Source organism: Montipora foliosa, chromosome 11 (assembly GCF_036669935.1).
Source record: "Montipora foliosa isolate CH-2021 chromosome 11, ASM3666993v2, whole genome shotgun sequence".
Taxonomy (NCBI): domain Eukaryota; kingdom Metazoa; phylum Cnidaria; class Anthozoa; order Scleractinia; family Acroporidae; genus Montipora; species Montipora foliosa.
The window spans coordinates 14972351-14989850 of NC_090879.1; the positions used below are offsets into that span (position 1 = coordinate 14972351).

The 17500-nt window shown below is 39.8% G+C and overlaps 3 protein-coding genes across 5 annotated transcripts in view; 2 read left to right on the forward strand and 1 right to left on the reverse strand.

Moving 5' to 3' along the window:
• The window catches only part of LOC137976292 (uncharacterized), a 10608-nt gene extending 1789 nt beyond the window's left edge, over nt 1–8819 (forward strand). Inside the window, exons 2-6 of one of the 2 annotated variants that reach the window (XM_068823593.1) lie at nt 3422–3532; nt 4228–4269; nt 5138–5284; nt 6707–6856; nt 8685–8819. In XM_068823593.1, coding sequence (XP_068679694.1) covers nt 3472–3532; nt 4228–4269; nt 5138–5284; nt 6707–6856; nt 8685–8695 — 411 coding nt within the window. In that variant the 5' untranslated portion in view covers nt 3422–3471 and the 3' untranslated portion in view covers nt 8696–8819. The remainder of the gene's footprint in view (nt 1–3421; nt 3533–4227; nt 4270–5137; nt 5285–6706; nt 6857–8684) is intronic. The other variant, XM_068823594.1, reaches the window with a different exon arrangement.
• Nucleotides 8820–11011: 2192 nt separating this feature from the next.
• On the reverse strand, nt 11012–13860 carry LOC137975217 (cilia- and flagella-associated protein 251-like). Its single transcript, XM_068822305.1, has 2 exons — nt 13722–13860; nt 11012–12486 (listed from the first exon to the last, which is right to left on the reverse strand). Exons 1-2 carry the CDS (start codon nt 13726–13728, stop codon nt 11279–11281), a joined length of 1215 nt encoding a protein of 404 aa, XP_068678406.1. The 5' UTR covers nt 13729–13860; the 3' UTR covers nt 11012–11278.
• A 3066-nt stretch (nt 13861–16926) lies between these two features.
• Nucleotides 16927–17500, forward strand: part of LOC137976166 (SANT and BTB domain regulator of class switch recombination-like) — a 28552-nt gene continuing 27978 nt past the window's right edge. For both annotated transcript variants that reach the window (XM_068823459.1, XM_068823458.1), the window contains exon 1: nt 16927–17258. In XM_068823459.1, coding sequence (XP_068679560.1) covers nt 17136–17258 — 123 coding nt within the window. In that variant the 5' untranslated portion in view covers nt 16927–17135. The remainder of the gene's footprint in view (nt 17259–17500) is intronic.

Here is a 17500-nt window from a genome sequence, read left to right on the forward strand (position 1 = left end):
GCATCACAGTGTTTACTCAAGTCGCATCTTAGTTGTCTGACAATTTACATTTACCGGTATTTTGTACTCAACTCAGCAAAGGTGTAAAATATTTGGAAATGTGACAGTGAAAAATTACTTGAATGAAAGCTTGTTGTCTCTTTTGTGCTTTATTATTTACGGTCAAGGTTCTTTCGAAAAGGGTTGAATGTGAACTGTCAGAAATTTATTTAATTGCATATGCTTTGTGATTGTTTGTTTCGCTTGCACGCACGCAACTGAAATAGGAAGGGTTTCTTGCCTCTTATAGCAAATATGTTGCTTGTTTCAATAAATGTTTCGCTGGAAAATATTTCTGTGAAATTTCTAGCTTTTGTAAATTTATCATGTTGTGTAATTTTCGAGCTTAGCAAATTTGCATACATGTGTTGAAATGTGATACGGGGAGAATTTTTGTGGTAACGCATTAGTCACGAAAATAAACAGGTCTGTTGGAAGCGTGCTTGAGTTTCAACAAAATGACCCCCAAAATCGGCAAAAGATTGTGACGCTGATGAATAATAAAGTAGCTGCTATTACCAAAACGATGGAATTACCTGGTGATAAATAACCTTGTCTTGGAGAGTAAATTTTTGATTTTCCAGAAACAATGGTCAACCTCTGAGAGTTGCGCGATTGTGATCTTTGTGTTGAATTCGCACATTTCTTGTCAAAATTTATAACAATCGAAATAAAAAGAAAACTAACAAAAACAAAAACCCGGTAGCTTGGCATCATTTGACACAGATGCTTCACTGTTTCGCGAGTAAACATGCCGCGGTAAAATAACGCGGTAACTTGATCACTGCGCTCGCTGAATTCGATGTGCGATTTACTCGGTGCAGCCAAACTTGTACAATTACAACAAAACAACTAAAATCTCCCAAACTGTTTTTCGCTGATGGTAACTTTTTATATTCGTGGTTCAAAATAAATGTTGTTTTCATGTCGTAGATTTTATTACCGATGGCAAAATATTTTATGCTCGATCGACCGTCCTGAAACTTCCTTCTGCTCTTCTTAAAAACTGTGTATCCATATTTATTTACTTTTACATCAATATTTGTTTTGGATAAAGCAAGCTAACAAAATCTGTATCTTGCTTGGTTCGCATTTGATAGCATTAAAATAGAATTTTCGGTCCTATGCTTCTGTTACTGAGTGGTATATTTCTTAGGTCGCCCATCCAGATACTAACCCCGCCGAATAGGAATAACTTCAGCTTTCAACTGTTGTTTACAAAGCTTTCAGATGCTGTCAGATGCTGTCAGTGCACGCTTACACTTGTGGTGGAAAGAAGTTGCATGATCAACATGTCAGCCCAGAAGCCAATGTTTCTCGATTCCCTTTTATTTTCTTCAGTCTCTCTGGGTTCAGTACTTTGCTAGTAACCACATGTCTTCTCAAGGGGCTATTTATCTAAGACTTATACCATGGCGCTACAATGATAGACAATACCAAAACAATATCGTGTACTGTTAGACCTACATATTACGCAAAGACAACGGTCAACATGTCATCCCAGAAGACAATGTTTTTCACTTCCCATTTATTTTCTTCAATCTTTCTGGGCTCAGTACTTTGCTAGTAACCACATGTCTTCTCAGGCTATTTACCCAAGACTTCTACCATTTCACTACAATGATACACAATACCAAAACAATATCGTGCACTGTTAGAGCTACATATTACGCAAGGACAACTTGAAGCTCCTGGAAGACAACACACAGTTCAGTTGACATTATGGAATAAATCGCTGTGTTACACACGTAAGCAATGCGTGTCAATTTTTTTTAAAGAGGACAGGAATTTCTTCTTTCTGACAAATGATTAATTAATAGGCCGGTCGCCAGGTTTTTAACCTCACAAAAGGATCTGTTTCGTCGTACGAACGTGTGAAGACCTGTGAGCCAAAGGGCCTCTGCTGGTATGACTTCTGGTATGACTTCTGGTACGACTTCTGGGTCACCCCCCACTCCAACTTGAAAAAAATTGCGTGGAACGCTGCACGTACCACAGGCAACCCAGTGTACCCTCACGGAGGGTCTAGTTTCTCACGTAATGCAAGGGTCACACATATTTCACCTCTAATCTACCTCACAAGTTGAGTTCTTATAGCCATTCTAAACAACAAGCAATAGCATGTGACTTTTGCAATGCTTTGTTAAACAATGATTCAGTTTAAAAATGTTTTGTAGTCTGGTTGCTTCTTAATTTTCATTCGCCACGCAACTGTGACAGTTTTTACTCGTTGGCACTTTAGCGGCAGCTATTTCTAGTTTAGTGTTGTAAAGCGTGCGTGTCCATCTTGTCATTTGCCTACCTCAATTCAAAGGGTCATAAGTCTCCCAATATTCCATTAGTGTCGTAAATTTTTGACCATTATCTTGTGGCTGCGGTGAAGTGTCCTTTGTATTTTCATTGTATCGTAGAATAGGACAAGATCGAGAATTCTCGACCCCATCAATTTTGCACTGTATTTCCACGATGACAGTCCCTTCCACCTCCCCCCACCCCTACGTCGTTCTGTGGAAAACGTCGCAACGGCGATGTCTCTCCCCTTTTAGCCTTACTTTCGATTCAAATTGATTGTAATGTTTCTTTTCTTATGGATTGTGAGTCCTACCCCGACTGAAGACACTAACATCTCAATCAAGTAATTTTCTTAAGCTTCCGGTAATTAACATCAGCAAGGTTTATTTGGACATTTTGTTCACTTATTGACATAGTAGTGGTAGTTAACTTCTTTATTACTTCCGCAATTGTGGCACTTCTATCTCTAAAACTTTAGTCTACAGTTTTCGCCTTTAGGAATCTGCCTGAATCAGACCTGCTTTTGTAAGATGAGCGCAACGCAAAAGTGGACGGACGGGAAAGGCTTTGGGCATTCTTTTTCACCATCGCTCTGCGCGTAACCCGAAATCTTGACTTGAGAGCGGGCCATCGCAGTTTGTGTCTTCAGGAGATTGTTATCGTACGGGGACTCAGGGTGTTGAATATTAGAAATAGTACATTACAGCGAAAATAACTTACATGGTTCCTTTATTTGAATAAAAATGTGCCATCTGTTCTGGTCAGTTTTTTTTCTGTTTACTCATAAACGTTTCCTGTCACCGAAATTTTAAAGAAATTTTTCGTTTCAGTTCGATTGCAAGACAACAACTTTGTATTTAAAATTTAAACCAGGAATATCAGCGATAGATGAAGAGGAAAAAAGGAGTCGAACATAACGTAAAACAGCATACATCAGATGTACAGGCCTCAGATTTCATTTAGAATTTTTTTGTAAAACTTCAATTATTTCAACCAACAGAGTTTGCGGAAGCATCAATTACACCTATTAATTAACGGTATAAGGTTTCTTTTTTTCTTCGCACTTAAATTGGTCCTTTAATGTCCCTAGCTTATCGTTGCCAGGCTGTTTAAGAGGACAGAAGCGCGTTCATCGAGACCATGAAGCTTTTTATCTTGTTCTTTTTGTTGCCATTTGTGTCGTGTCGAAGTCAAGCCGATGGTAAGTGTATCTTTTTTTAAACCTTTAAGGAATTAGGAATTATATCATTGCAAGAAAAAAAGGTAAATGCCTTACTATACGATTACGTTATTTTAGAGAGGGAGACGCAATTAGCCTTTTGCAGTATTCTAAGTATACGGCCCCAGTCTAGATATACCACAGAGGAAAGACCACAGGAAATCAATGCCCTATATTGCGAATAGTGTTCTTTCTATCCTACAGAGAGTTGTGATACGGGACGTACGGTTTATCGTCCTTATCCGAGAAGACTAAAGAGTAAAACCATTTACAGATATAATTACAAAGGCAGCACTTAAAGACCTTCAGTTTTGGTCCGGGCGGAGTTTTGATCCAACGATCTTCCGCACAGTTGTCCGATACCCCGGAACCAAATGAGCCAACCAGTCGGTATTCGATGGCCTTCGACATTTCATTTTGCTATTCCTTTGCTTGCTTCTATTTCATCGGCTTTGACCAAACTAGTTTTCCCTTGTCTCTGCTATGAAAACGTTTTTATACGTGGCTTTTTCTAGAATATATTATTAGATTGAAAAGAAGACATCCTTCCTTGAACAATTGCGCTTCTCTTGTACAAACGTTTTTTGAGGTACAATTCATTGCTATTAACTGAAAACATTAATTTCTTCCTTTTCTTTATCCCATGTACTTCATCGTCTCAAAACCAATTGTGTCAGTTGGATCAACAGAAGAACCTTCAGAGGAACCAGTACCAGAGGGTAAGCTGCGATCGAGTGGTACTTCGTTCGGAACAAGTATCCCGAAATAGACCCACTCTTGAACCCAATGGCTCTTAAAAATATCCGTTTCTTGACTTTCTATACGCTGTCCCGTCGTCTAAACCATATTTCAACCAAGAGATCTGCGATTTAACTGTGGCAGCGCATGGCGATACGTGTATTACTTTGTTGTTGTGAAAAAACTAGCCTTTACCTCCATGAATACCTACAGTAAATTTTAAAAGTAGAATTTTACGATCAACTCTCCCTAGCTAAAAATCATTCATATGATGTAAACCAGAGCACACCCTTTTTTTCCCCTGAGGAGAGCTATTGATGGTCTACAGGAAAACGTCAAGTGGGCTACGAGTAGGAGGAACCCAGTTTCACTCGGTTAGACTCGAACTCAGACTCGCGCAGTTTTCCTTCCCACTCTTCACGCGGGTAATTCTATCGTTCCTGGTGTGATGAAGGGGGAAGGTGTTTTGCGACAGTAACTTAAACATATTGAGCAGCAGAGGGACTGCTTTTAATTACCGACTAAGACCATAGTTAATAGAGGGGAATGGTTTGAAAGCTCGGCAAACATCAAAGGAGCAAACAAAGATGCCAAGATTTAGGTTGGAAAGTCCACGACCGTGCACAATCTTTTGTTTTGCGCTCCGCATACACTATGCATGAATTACATAACCAATACGTTTCTATTGGTTAGTTCCTCAGTGCGGAGAAAACAACTCTTGTGTTTTGTGTACGGTCAAGGCCAAAAAAGAGAACACAAACCTACAACAAAGAAATTTGGCAGGTTTCATAACCATTCCCCTCTATTAACTATGATAAGACAGATAACTTGAGTAACTCTTGGCTCTAGGAATCACTTACAAGCCTGTTGGATGCTTTAGAGATCGCTTTAGCCCTCGAGCCATGCCGGAGCTTTTGAAGAACTTCCGAGGTACCATTGACTGGAACCATTTGGACAAGATCGTAGAGAGGTGTGCGGAGGAAGCCATGAATAAACGTGAGTACAGAGAGTGGTGATAACGACTCTTCGCGGCAACGACAACACCTGAAAACAACGATATCATATTTTATCGTGTGGCACGTGCAGCTCGCATTTTAGCTCACATTTTTTGCGGTACTTTGCAAATCCAGCGGATAAGCATTAGCGAAACCAATTGAGTTATCCGGTGGACAGTGGTTTATCCAGTGCATAGCGCTATTCACCCTTCGAACAACTAGGGTCTGCAGGTCAGGACGAGTTGGTTGTGGTAAAGTAGAGGTGTTCTACTGCGCCTTCCATAAAAGTGAGGACTTTGAAGTTTAAATTCCAGTCGGAGGTTTCGTTTTTAATTGCTGTCAATCTTTGTAGCAGAACGGGTTACCGGGCGAGTTATTGCGTCTCATTCATCGTTGTCATCGGTGAATTGCGATTCACTCTTTTTTTCCTATCGGCCGTTAACTGTCGCGGCAAATTGAAAAACAAAACCATTGAATTGCATTTAAATATCAGATTCCACACGTTGCGAAACGCTATCTCGCCCTATTTGAAGGAATCCGGCATCCATTGTATGGAATCCAGAATCCCTACATTTCGATGGCATCCAGCATTCATCACGGTAATGACGGGAACCCGTGAGTATGGAATACGGAATCCACCACTCGGGATCCGGGATTCACTATTCGGGATCCGGAATCAATGTGCTGGGATCTCTTTACATAGGGCGAGCTATGATCGTATCAATAAAATTCCGACGTTTTGTTCCTCAATATATGAAGTATTCAGCAAAGTGACCCATGAAGGTGTTAGTTTCGGTTGGGAGTGAAACACGAAATTTTTCAAAGTACAGATTTTGTTAGCTTGCTTTATGCAAAACAAATATTGATGCAAAAGCAAATAACTATTGATACACAGTTTTTAGAAAGAGCAGAAGCCACTGCAAGATTTGCGAGCTAGCATTTCGAGTGTTTGCCCATCTTCAGAGCAAATAGCGAAGGGCTAACGCTCGAAGTGTCCGCTCAAAATCTTCTTTACGATTTTATCAATTCGTCTCGACCAATATGTATAGGTTATTATATGGGTAATTTTCAACCAACCTCTAGAGATACAAATAACAATGTTGCAATGTACAATTGCTGGTGGATGAACAAAGGAAGCTAATGAGAGATCTTTTGCTTTCGTCCACCAACATGGCGACGTTACGTACAGTGAAAACTACCAACACTCAACAAAATGTCTTGTTTCTGATTGCTCACTGACGAATGTATGAATAGGTTATAGAATAGAGTACAATACGGAGGTTGCTATGGAAACAAAGCGATGGACTGATTTTGTTGAGTATATAATAAATAAAAAATCGTATGAACTTGCTTGTGCATTTGACTCAGCTACGATAGGTGTGTTACTTAGTATGAGAGCTGAGAATAAGGTCATCATTTCCAGGGCAAGAGTACTTTGGTATCCAATTTTGGGGAGAATGTTGGGCTGGCGAAGACTCCGATCTCACTTATGATCAATATGGGGAGGATCCTTCTGGCTGCTATGAGAATTTGGTCGGAATGGCAATGCACAACATGGTCTACAAGTTTGATTGTAAGTATGGATGTTGCAATGATTTTAAAATATGTGACATTTATTTTTTCCAAGGGGTCCTGCAATCTGGTTTGGTCCTATCTCTGCCCACGGGAACGGTAATGCTCTGGGTCCTGCAATCTGATTGGTTCTTCGCGCGGTCCAGATTTTTCTATCCCTGCCCACGGGAACGGGAACACTCTGAGAGCTTTTGTCCTTGACTTTAAATTTCTCGACATTGACACCGAATCCGTTAACATACAAGAGTTAGTTTCAAAACGGATCTTTATTTGAAACAGAATTGAAATGTTCAGTTTGTAAGTCGCTTACTGCATTCGATGCGAATACCAAGCGCGATGTGAGTCAACAATTACAAAAGTGATTTCAGAGGGGAAACGAGAGCGAGGGAGAGGAAATAAGTAATTAAATTATTTACCAGCTAAGGTTCGGTCCGTATAGCGAAAACTGTGACCTCGGTCTTGAAGACCTCGGTCACTGTTAGGACCTCCCAGCCGGCAAATAACATGCATTTCGTATACTTGAACAGCGGAATGGACATAGAATGAAAGTTACAAAGATTATTGCCGTTAGATAAACAACGTAAGCAGGTGCAAGCAAGCTTGAAAATATCCAGACTGAACAGGATTTGAACCCATGACGGCACAGTCGGTGGCTCAGTTGGCTGAGCATCGGGATGTCATGCGGGAGGTCGTGAGTTCGTCTCCGGCCGGACCAACACTCAGGGTCTTAAAATAACTGAGGAGAAAGTGCTGCCTTTGTAATTACATCTGCAAATGGTTAGGGTTTCAAGTCTTCTCGGATAAGGACTGTAAACCGGAGGTCTCGTCTCATAGCCCTTGTTGGAAATTAAATAGTATGGGACGTTAAAGAACCCACTCACCATTCGATAAGAGTAGGGGACGTAGTCCCCGGTGTTGTGGTCTGACCTTATCTGGACGGGGACATCTTTCACTTCCTTAAAATTAATTGTAAACTGCGTAACAAGCTGTCTGGTTAAAGTCCCCCACAAAGTATTAAATTAGTCCTGAAAAGCCCCGTGGGGAGAGACTAATAGCCTCACTTCACTTCACTTCACAGCTCTCAGCTCTGCTCTACTAACTAAGTTAACAAAGCAGCCTGGAGCTCGCGGGTCAATTGCAAATTTTAGTTCTATCCGGAAAAGATATTCATATTGCAATCCATGTTTTCGCAACTTACGCCATTTGTTATTCAAAAGGAAAAATCGTGGATCACAAACGAAGCACAAGGGAGGGAGGGAAAGAGTGCGTCTGTCTACGGGTCCGGAGCTAGCTAAACATCACGCCATTCTGTTGTAAATAAATTAAATCTTGCGAAGATTGAAGAACAAACGGGTCAAACGAAAGGGTTTTGTCTGTAAGAGCTGATAATCTTTTGAAACAAACATCTTCATTCTATCATGTACCAAAAAACATAACAAAACTCTAAATATTTCAGCTGAATAACTCATCCTTCATCGCGGTCTGTTTAAATGGAAGTGGTTACTTTGGAAGCCCCTGTTCAGCGAAAGGAGCCTAATCTTGATCTTTATAGGCTCCCTGAGCTTTCTTTTGATTAATTTGTCCTCCGCCAGTATGATCTTTACATTGTCAGTAGTGGTGAAATGACCTCAGAAGCAACGCAATATTCATATATGGTCGACTATGTTCTTTAACCTGGTGCCCAGAGCCCTAGCAATCGAGCTAAGTTGTCACCTTTGGACATGAAAATATTTTGTCTGATTGTTCAACTTTTATGACGTAAATATGACTTGCTGGAAATTTAATTTGTTCTCACCAATTGTATGTTTCCTTTTTTTGTCACTTTGCAGTGCCTGAGTAATCTCCGGCGAAATGAAACTTACCAAGACCACACCTGTTTCTTTTGTCTGTAATACACGGCCAACGTCCCGGATAAACTACACTAACTTGAGAGAAAGGAAAAAAATAAAATGATTGAAATGAAATTAGCATTTCTTGCTTTCTTTATTTCGTATTTGCTTTTACCTAAACGTGAGCAATGTTATAACTCTAAGGCCCTCGTTGGCGACAGAGATGCTATGGGATAAACTGTGCTTCGCGGCTCGGTAAATATCCACCACACCATTATTTACCTCCACTTCGGTGATTAGTTATTAAATATACTAAGAAGACTCGTAGAAACAATTTTGGCTTGAGGGTAGATCGAAACCTTTGCGAGTGAAAACATAACACTCTCAGTGAACAAAGCATGGAAGCTTCCATGTTTTGGGCTCTCACCCAGGATCAAGATCTGCGATTGTTGAGCCTAACTGCGTCTCTGAGTGTGCAGCCAGTGGAGAGTAGGAGATGCAAAAATGAATGTTCTTTTCTAAACGTTAAGTCTGTCTTCCATATTTAAGTACTAGGTATTCGAACATACACAGTCTTAAGGCAGAAAGAACGTAAAAGGGAATAAGTAGCTGGGACTGAGACGGATACTGGGCCTTAACGTCGAACCATCACGATCCAACCCTTAAATTTCGGCCGGCAGCTACCTTTAGTCCCAAACTGCTGGCACATAGCTGTCTCCGACAAAAATTGAGCAAGAGAAATCTCGTCCGCTTTGACTATATGCGACGGATTCCTTTCTTACGCATCCCTCAGTATATCCTTTGTCACTTCTACTTAATTGGCAATGAGCTCAGTTTGTCAGTTTGGTTCAAGCTAACTCTACCCTGCGAGTAGAGTCTCCTTCGATCTTGCTAGATAAGTCGGGAAGAGGAAGGAGGATTCTGCCTGCTGCCTCGACATTTCGTATTGAGCATGCGTTAAAACTTCAAATGGAACCCGTGTCAGTCACGCGTGACCAGAACCAGAAAACAAACGGTCGGGATATTATCGGACATCTCTGGCAAACACACGACATCCAAGGAATCATTTCCTTGGAAACTCAAGATAGCTCATACTTTTACAGTGAGGACACTCGAACGATGAACACTTGATATTTGTTTGCACATTTTTTTAGTGACTATATAATGTGGGCTGGTCCTTTTGACAAGAGTATTTAATGTTTTTACACTTACAAAATGCTATACATGTAACACTATACATCATAAGAAGAGCCTTTATTTCTTAGTCGTCGGAAAAAAAATGTACACAAAAATGTCAAGTGTTCATGGTTCAAGCGTCCTTACTGTAAATAAGCATTTCATTTTTTACTGAAAAATTTATGTTTCTGGCAGACTAGTTTCTGTAACCGACACATGGAGGAAATACTCACGGGTATTTGGACAGTTAAAAAATTGCCACGCCGTTGTAATTTGCAAAATCTTGACGACGTGTGGCGATTGATCATGCGCAAAAATATAATAAAAACAGGTTTGACAAGTCGAAACTGGACTGACTCATCCATTTCTTTGGATGAGCGGCAAAATCCAAAAATGTCGAGGCGGCTGGTAGAGTCTTCCTTCCTCTTCCTGACTTATCAAAGAAGATGGAAGTGAAGGAGACTGCTTGCAGGGTAAGTTAACTCATATTGAATTATAAGTGGATATTTGAGGAGAAGGGAAAACCGGGCTACCCGGAGAAAAACTTCTCGCAGCACTATAGCGAAGCAACAAACTTAACCTACATGCTACGCCATGTCTGCGAATCGAACCTGAGCGCCATTGGAGGGATCGAGGTGAGTGATCTTATCACTCCCCCAACCCTACTCCCCAAGAACATTCTTCAACCAAAAATACTTACCCCTACTGACAAAATTATGCATATATTTATACGTGTTAAAAGGCTATGTCACTCAAAATGATGTAATTTCACGACAACCAAAACTGATGCCCAAAAAGTATAACGAAACATCGCAATAACCACTTAAAACTGTTGAACAACGTAAAGGAAATACAGAAAAAGGAAAGAGAAGCATAGGTGGATTCAAATGGACAAGATTGAAACGGATTACATTTGGGTAACCTTGAAACTGAAGTGCGAGCGGCCCGACGTTTTTCAAGTTTATGGCAAATCGCCTGGATAAAGGTCGTTTTTTCTCAGAGTCAGCTTGTTTGTGTTGTAACGATAATTTTATCAGTAAATGAATTCCACATTAAAATTTGTGATCAACTGAGGATTTCCCCTAAACACCCTAAAATAATGTGACATAGCCACTTCAAGTCGGCACTGAAACAGCGAATTTTATATATTTCCATCGTTTTATTCTTCATGTCTACATATGAGTCTACTTCTCTGGTATCGCAACTTTAATGGCGCCAAATAGACGACTTACAACACTGGACAAAATACCTCTTGAAACATGTTATGGTCATTCCTTGAGATGACATGAATTCATGATTTACACAAACAGCAAAGTAGTGAATGTAATTACATCAAGACTATTGAAAATAAGGGCTTCAGTGATAAGAAGGACGAGCTATCCTAGTAGATCTTTATAGCTAGTACGAAGAAAATGTTGTCACTCGCTGCGTGACCTAAACCGAAATCTCTCTCGTTGTTCCCGACTTATTCCTAGGGGATCTTTCTCTTCACGTTGTTTGCGGCCCTCCATTTCTCTCTCTTGAACTATCCGGCCTTCTCCAAGAGCTCTTTCTCGCTGCCTCTCCCTGAGCTCCTCGCGTTCACGTTCCTTGTTGCCATAGCCGTCCAAGCGCTGTCCTTCCCTTTCGGCTTCTCGTTCGCGCATGCGTTTTGGGACTAACTCTCGCAATCTCTCATTTTCCGACTTTTTACTCCATTCATGGAATTCCCCGTTAGGATAGCTCAACATCTGCATTAACTCCATTTCCCTCGGAGTCGCCATGCGATCTTCATGATCTCTCATGCGTTCGTCCATAAAACGTCTTTTGTCTTCCATAATGTCTTCTCTATTCTCGTCGTCCTCTTCATTGATTCTTTCATCCTGCAGCTCCCTATTAAGACTTTCGTTATTTTCCGCCAAATATTCTCTCAAATAATTTCTTTCTTCTTCTTGTTCTTCTTCTTGTTCTTCTTCTTCTTCTTCTTCTTCTTCGTTTTCATCTTCGGACGCCTCTCTTTTGTGACTCAAACCCTCCTCAACAGCTTCTCCTCGAAACTCCCTGTTAGAATTCTCCTGGTTTTCTTTTGGGATTTCTCTAGAATAAATCTCTTCAGGATTTCTAAAACGCTCTAAATCCTCTCCCTGGCCGAATTCCCTTTTCGTTTTTTCATCAGCCATAGCGTTCTCTTCCAGTTTTTCTTCAAGTTCCCTGTTTAATATGTCATGTTCGTTTTCATCATCTTCGCTCCATTCGTCTTCTTCATATTCCCCAGGCATTTCATCATATCCTCCTGGTACTTCTCTGTTAAGTAACTCTTTTCTGTAACTTCCTTCTTCTTTGCGCTTTGCCGTTTCCAGCGCAAGTTCCCTCTCAAGTCTATTAAAAAACTCTTCCTCGTTCTCGTCTCCAAACTCACGCTCTAGTGGTTCAGGAAACTCATTTTCTGCAAGTTCACGTACCGATATCCCTTCGCTATCTTTCCCCTCGGAATAACTGTCCGTCTCTTCTCTTTTTGGTGGTATGAACGGAGGCATATCAAAATTGATTTCTTCTTCCCTGTCTTGGATCTCATTTGCAAAAGGCGCCGCAGAAGCGAGAATCGATATTGAAAAAAGTAGCACGACAACCTGGATGATCCCCGAACCTGAAAGAAAAAGAAACGTATGACAAAGTTTTAGTCACTGATAAATTGTATGAACCTTGTATCTTAACATTAAAGGGGCGAGATCTGATAACTGATCAAAAAACGATCAAAATATTTCTAATATTTAGGTTTCGTCTTGATGAGGTAAGATGGTTAAGTTTTGTGTTTTCTGCTGCTAGATTTTGCGACCGAGATGTTATTAATGCCGATGTAGCACTCAGTCTTCGGTAAAGCAGATCTATAGTTAGCCACTTAACAGTGTCGTAGCTATAGTCTTGTCTTCAAAAAAATAAGTTGCGGTGCTCATGGTTGAATGTGTACATGCAGTCTTGTTTGAGGTCATGTAAATGGTTTAAATTAATCACGTCAGTTTTACATTATGTACAATAGATAGTTCTTGTTTTTTCAGACTCACTCAAATTGTGCCACGGTGAGTATGCCATTAAAGAAAGTATGGACTCGTTATATCCTCATTAAGTGGCTGTTAACATTTCTTAGCACGTCATCTGAAAAGCTTCGTGTTCTGGGGAATTATTGATATTCAGATTTTGCCTCATACATTCTCAAATCTCGCCCCGCATAATGTTTTTTGCTCACTTGTAACCGAAACTTGCCGTTGAATGGCAGGGATGTAGGCAAGCCAAAACTCTGCTAAACGCTTTTATGTGTACACGTTTACGATTTATGAACCGAGAGAGACTGTTTGAATATGTCTGTACCAGTCAATGACGCGCCTCAGCAAAATAATTCGGGAGTTAAAAGAACTTCTAGTTGGAGGAAAATCTTATTTACATTTTATTTTCAACTACCAAGCGACTCAAGCGATATACAAAACGATCTCAATGTTGAAACACGTGAAGTTTTTTCCGATTATTTGCAGACTGAGTGTTATTTATCCTGAAAAGTTGGATTAAACATCGTTATTATAGACAGAATATTTTGTTGATATGTTGAAATATATATAAAAAATTTCGATAATTTTACTGAGTGTTTTCTTTAGTGAAACGTTGAACTAAAAATATTCCAAAACTAATATTTTGAACAAGAAAAAAGAAATGAACACGAAGAAAAACCAAGGAGTTGTATAAGAACACAAGTCTTAACAGCGCGGTAAACAACATTTAAAGAGAATATCCTTTGAAAGGAATTCTGTCCTTTAGGGTTGTTCTAAATTTTTTTTGGCAGGAAAAATTTTTGAGGTTAATTCTTTATCTTTTACTGTATAAAACCCTTACCTTTCATCCTTAATCGAGAGATACTGAAGCTGCTACGCTGGTAAATCGATCGAGTGTCCACTGATTAAATTCTTTGCTTTCCTCTTATAGTCCTATTTTTGACATGTTTATGTGGGCGGATTCAAAATTGATTTTAGCTGAAGCTGCTACGCAGCTTTGGGCTAAAACACCTGCAATTTTCCATTTATTTTTATTGAAGAGCTTTGTTCTTTAAATTAACCTTTCCGCTCAAAGAGCGAAAAAATATATTAGACCGAATATTATATTCTGCCATGGCCTAGAGATGAATTGTGATCGGTGAGAACGTAAAATATGACACGTTTTGCGACCAGGAAAAATTATGTATTGTCATAGACACCCTGGAAATGTTTACTATAATTCGAAGAAGCTATACCTATTAAAAGGATGAACTATTTATGAGAGCACTGATGTTTTCTTTCGGTGTCCAGTGGAAATGAATGGGCCAGGAATCAAACTCCAAACCATTCATTTATTATTTACTGTAGGTGAAGACGAGACAAATCCGTATTTCAAAGTAAGACATTTTAACATCAACAAATGTCTCACGGTTCTTGATGTATACTCGTAGTTGATACGCATGTGGTCCGTACTTCTAGAGCAGAAACAATTTTTCGATCGCATCTTTATGAAAACGTTTCATTTTTAATGAGAGCCTTTTTTCGGAACGGTGTCAGCTGACTTGATAACATCTGCTTCGGCCAGATGAAATGTGCGAATCATTCATTTCATTGGCTGTGAGACAATTGTGCATTAATTTGGCGATCAAATCCTTGAGGCTTCTCTTTAAGATTTCCTTCGCCCAACTCCGCCCAATGAAAAATTGCCACCTGTGCCTTAAGGACTTCGGAGAAGAATCAAATGTGCTTACGTTTCATTCGAAAGCGAATTTCATACATCGTCCAACTATTGCGTAATTCATTATTGTCGACAGAGCTCAGTTATCCATAGGATTTCTATAGAGAGGTGCGAACTATGCGATGGACTGTGTTTCAAAGGATTATAAAGTGTTAATTACTGTTTCCTTTTACCTTCTAAATGGTAAATGGAGCGGAGGATATCGTTTTAATGAGTATTTGTAAGCACGTAAAAGTGCCTTGTTTTTAGAAAAGCACTCCTTCCGACAGCAAAAAGAATCTTTTTTTCACTCTACTTTTTCTTTTTACTTGCTTGCTGTTTTGCCGATTCTCAAGTTCCACGGCTGCGAAATCAAGTTCTCGAACTTTTCGCTGTGTAAATATATTTTGTCTTAGTGTAGCGCCAATGCATGCAATGAAGCAGATGTACACAGTAGTTTCTCAAGTGGGTTCCGTGTAAAGTGCATGAAGCCACTCCTTATTTCCCTCATCTGTTTACTAAACTTCGCGTTGAAGAACTATAGACCTTGAAAGCTTTTCTTAGAGAACCGTCTGTCCTCTAAAGGTGAAAGATTATTAGGATGAAAAAAAGATTAATTCAACCAGATAAAAAACAAACAATCCTTGCCAAATTTGCTTGAAGTATCAAGATAGCTCGTCATTTACAGGTGCTAAAATAGATCAGAAAACAGTTGCCAACAAAGTTCTGCCAGGTAAAAAAACTACACCGACATTGAAAGTAGCCTTGAAAGTAGCCTTTCCCATGCAGCTGAAGTAAGGCGTATCTTAATTGGTTAGTGCGCGTTTAATCCAACTGATTCGATCAACGACTGGCTTCGTGTTATGTCCGTAAAACGAAACACTGATACCGGGGGAAGGGGGCAGGGGTGAGTTAAAAGCCATGGTTGATCTGACAGAACAACTAGCGTCACCTTCAATGACTTTACCTTCAACCATTTTTTTATGAAAAGCAGTGTTCAGTCAGAAACATGGGTCTGCTTTATTACCCATTATTAACCCAAGTTAACTCCATTTTCCCAGTTAAAATTCAATTCCTTTTGGTAGCATAACAAAAACGTTCTTAGCAATAAACTTCAGAGGCAAACTCTAGATATCAATGAACATCGCTTTCAAAGCGAATAATTTCCTTTGTTTGATAACTTCCACTATGTTCTTTTATCCCTGGCTGGAAATCAACGACCATTTTTTTACCGAGACATAAGAAACTTTTTCGTAAGAGTTCCATTTCCCAAGGAGACTGGAAGACACAAAAATGTCAGGAATATTCCTATATTCCCATCAAATATGGTAATGGAAATTATTAACTTTCCGGTTCTTTTCTGCCTTCATTGATGAAAACAGCGATAATCAGAGGAAACTGTTTCGTGCAACTGCAAGGCTGTTGAAACCGTCTTGGCCAATAATTTTGGAAACTATTTCATCTTTAAGATTGCAAAGATTCACACCACTCTGGACAGTTTTTCTGATGTTGACCAACCTGTTCCGCCTGACGAAGTGACCGATTGTGAATTCTCTTCTTTTGAGGAAATTCATGCTGAGACAGTTAAAGATCTCATAAGTGAAGCTCCTTCAAAGTCTTGCAATCAAGACCCTATTCCAATAGACCGAATGCATAAATGGCGGCCAAAAATGTATTCTTTTGTTTATGTGCTAATGGCACTCACTAACCTCGCTCTCAAGCAACCTTTCTTGTGTATTTTGTCCATGCAAACGAGGCTAGTGAGGCTAATTAGCACATAAACATAAAAATATTTTTTTGGCCGCCATTTATGCATTCGGTCCATTTACTTACTTAAGATTCATTCCGACATTCTTGTGCCCATTCTTACAAGAATTGTTAACTTGTCCCTCCAGAGTGAATGCTTTCCTGGTTCCTGGAAAAATGCTGTAATCTCACCCTCCTTTGGTATACCAAAAAATAGTTTTGGGGTACTTTTTTCCCGCAAACAACTTCTTATGTAGAAGAAAACGAGAAGAAAACTTCACGTACACGGTAAAGGTGATATCAGGCTCTCTGGTGTCGCGTTTACAGCAAACGATAAACGCCAGGGTGAAATTGGTGTTTTGCCAAATATCAATTAACCAACTGGTTTGATATTCAGCTCGTTTCGTGGCTGGTTATATCTACAGGCAAAATATCGAGCAACTTCTAAAAACAGAGGTAAATTATAATATGTGAATTTTCATGCACTTTTAATAATCGGCAGCCTGCCGTTTACCGTTTCACGCAAACGCGATGCTTCTCTCAAATTCTACGAGATCGTTGGTCACGCAGTTGCTATCTCTGGCCGCAGAGAGTTGGAATCCAGAAGGTCCTTGGATACAAGATGGCGGACGAAATGGCGTTTTGTAGAGTTTGTGCCGCATAAACCCGGAATCTTCATACGTTTCCGTGCTTTCTTTAAGTTTTCTTGACGTGAAGGAGTACTTGTGTAGTCATGGAAAAAATGTGTGCAGGAAAAATGTTTATTTGACATTGTTTGTTGGAAGAACTTTCATCACAGCTGACCGCTCTACGATGTCTCGTAATATGGCCTTGGATTTGATGCTACGAACTCTGATGAATTCGCGAGAATTCAGGGAAACAGATAAAAATTGGGAGGCAGTGGCAAAGTTAATCCCTGGGAGCACATCACAGCAGGTTTCCACGGAAATCTTATTTTTCGATCAAGGCTCAGTGCGCATAAGCTTAAGCTTAAATTATATCTTGTAACTAGACGGATTTCTAAATTCTGAAAAGCCACAGATCCTAAACAGATTCATTTTATGGGTACCAATAGTATAATCATTTCACTTCATTTTATTCTCTCACATAACGAACTAAAAAAAACTGGTGGAAATAGCTGTTTGTTTTGTTCAAAACATTAGTTAGCTCTTGGCTTT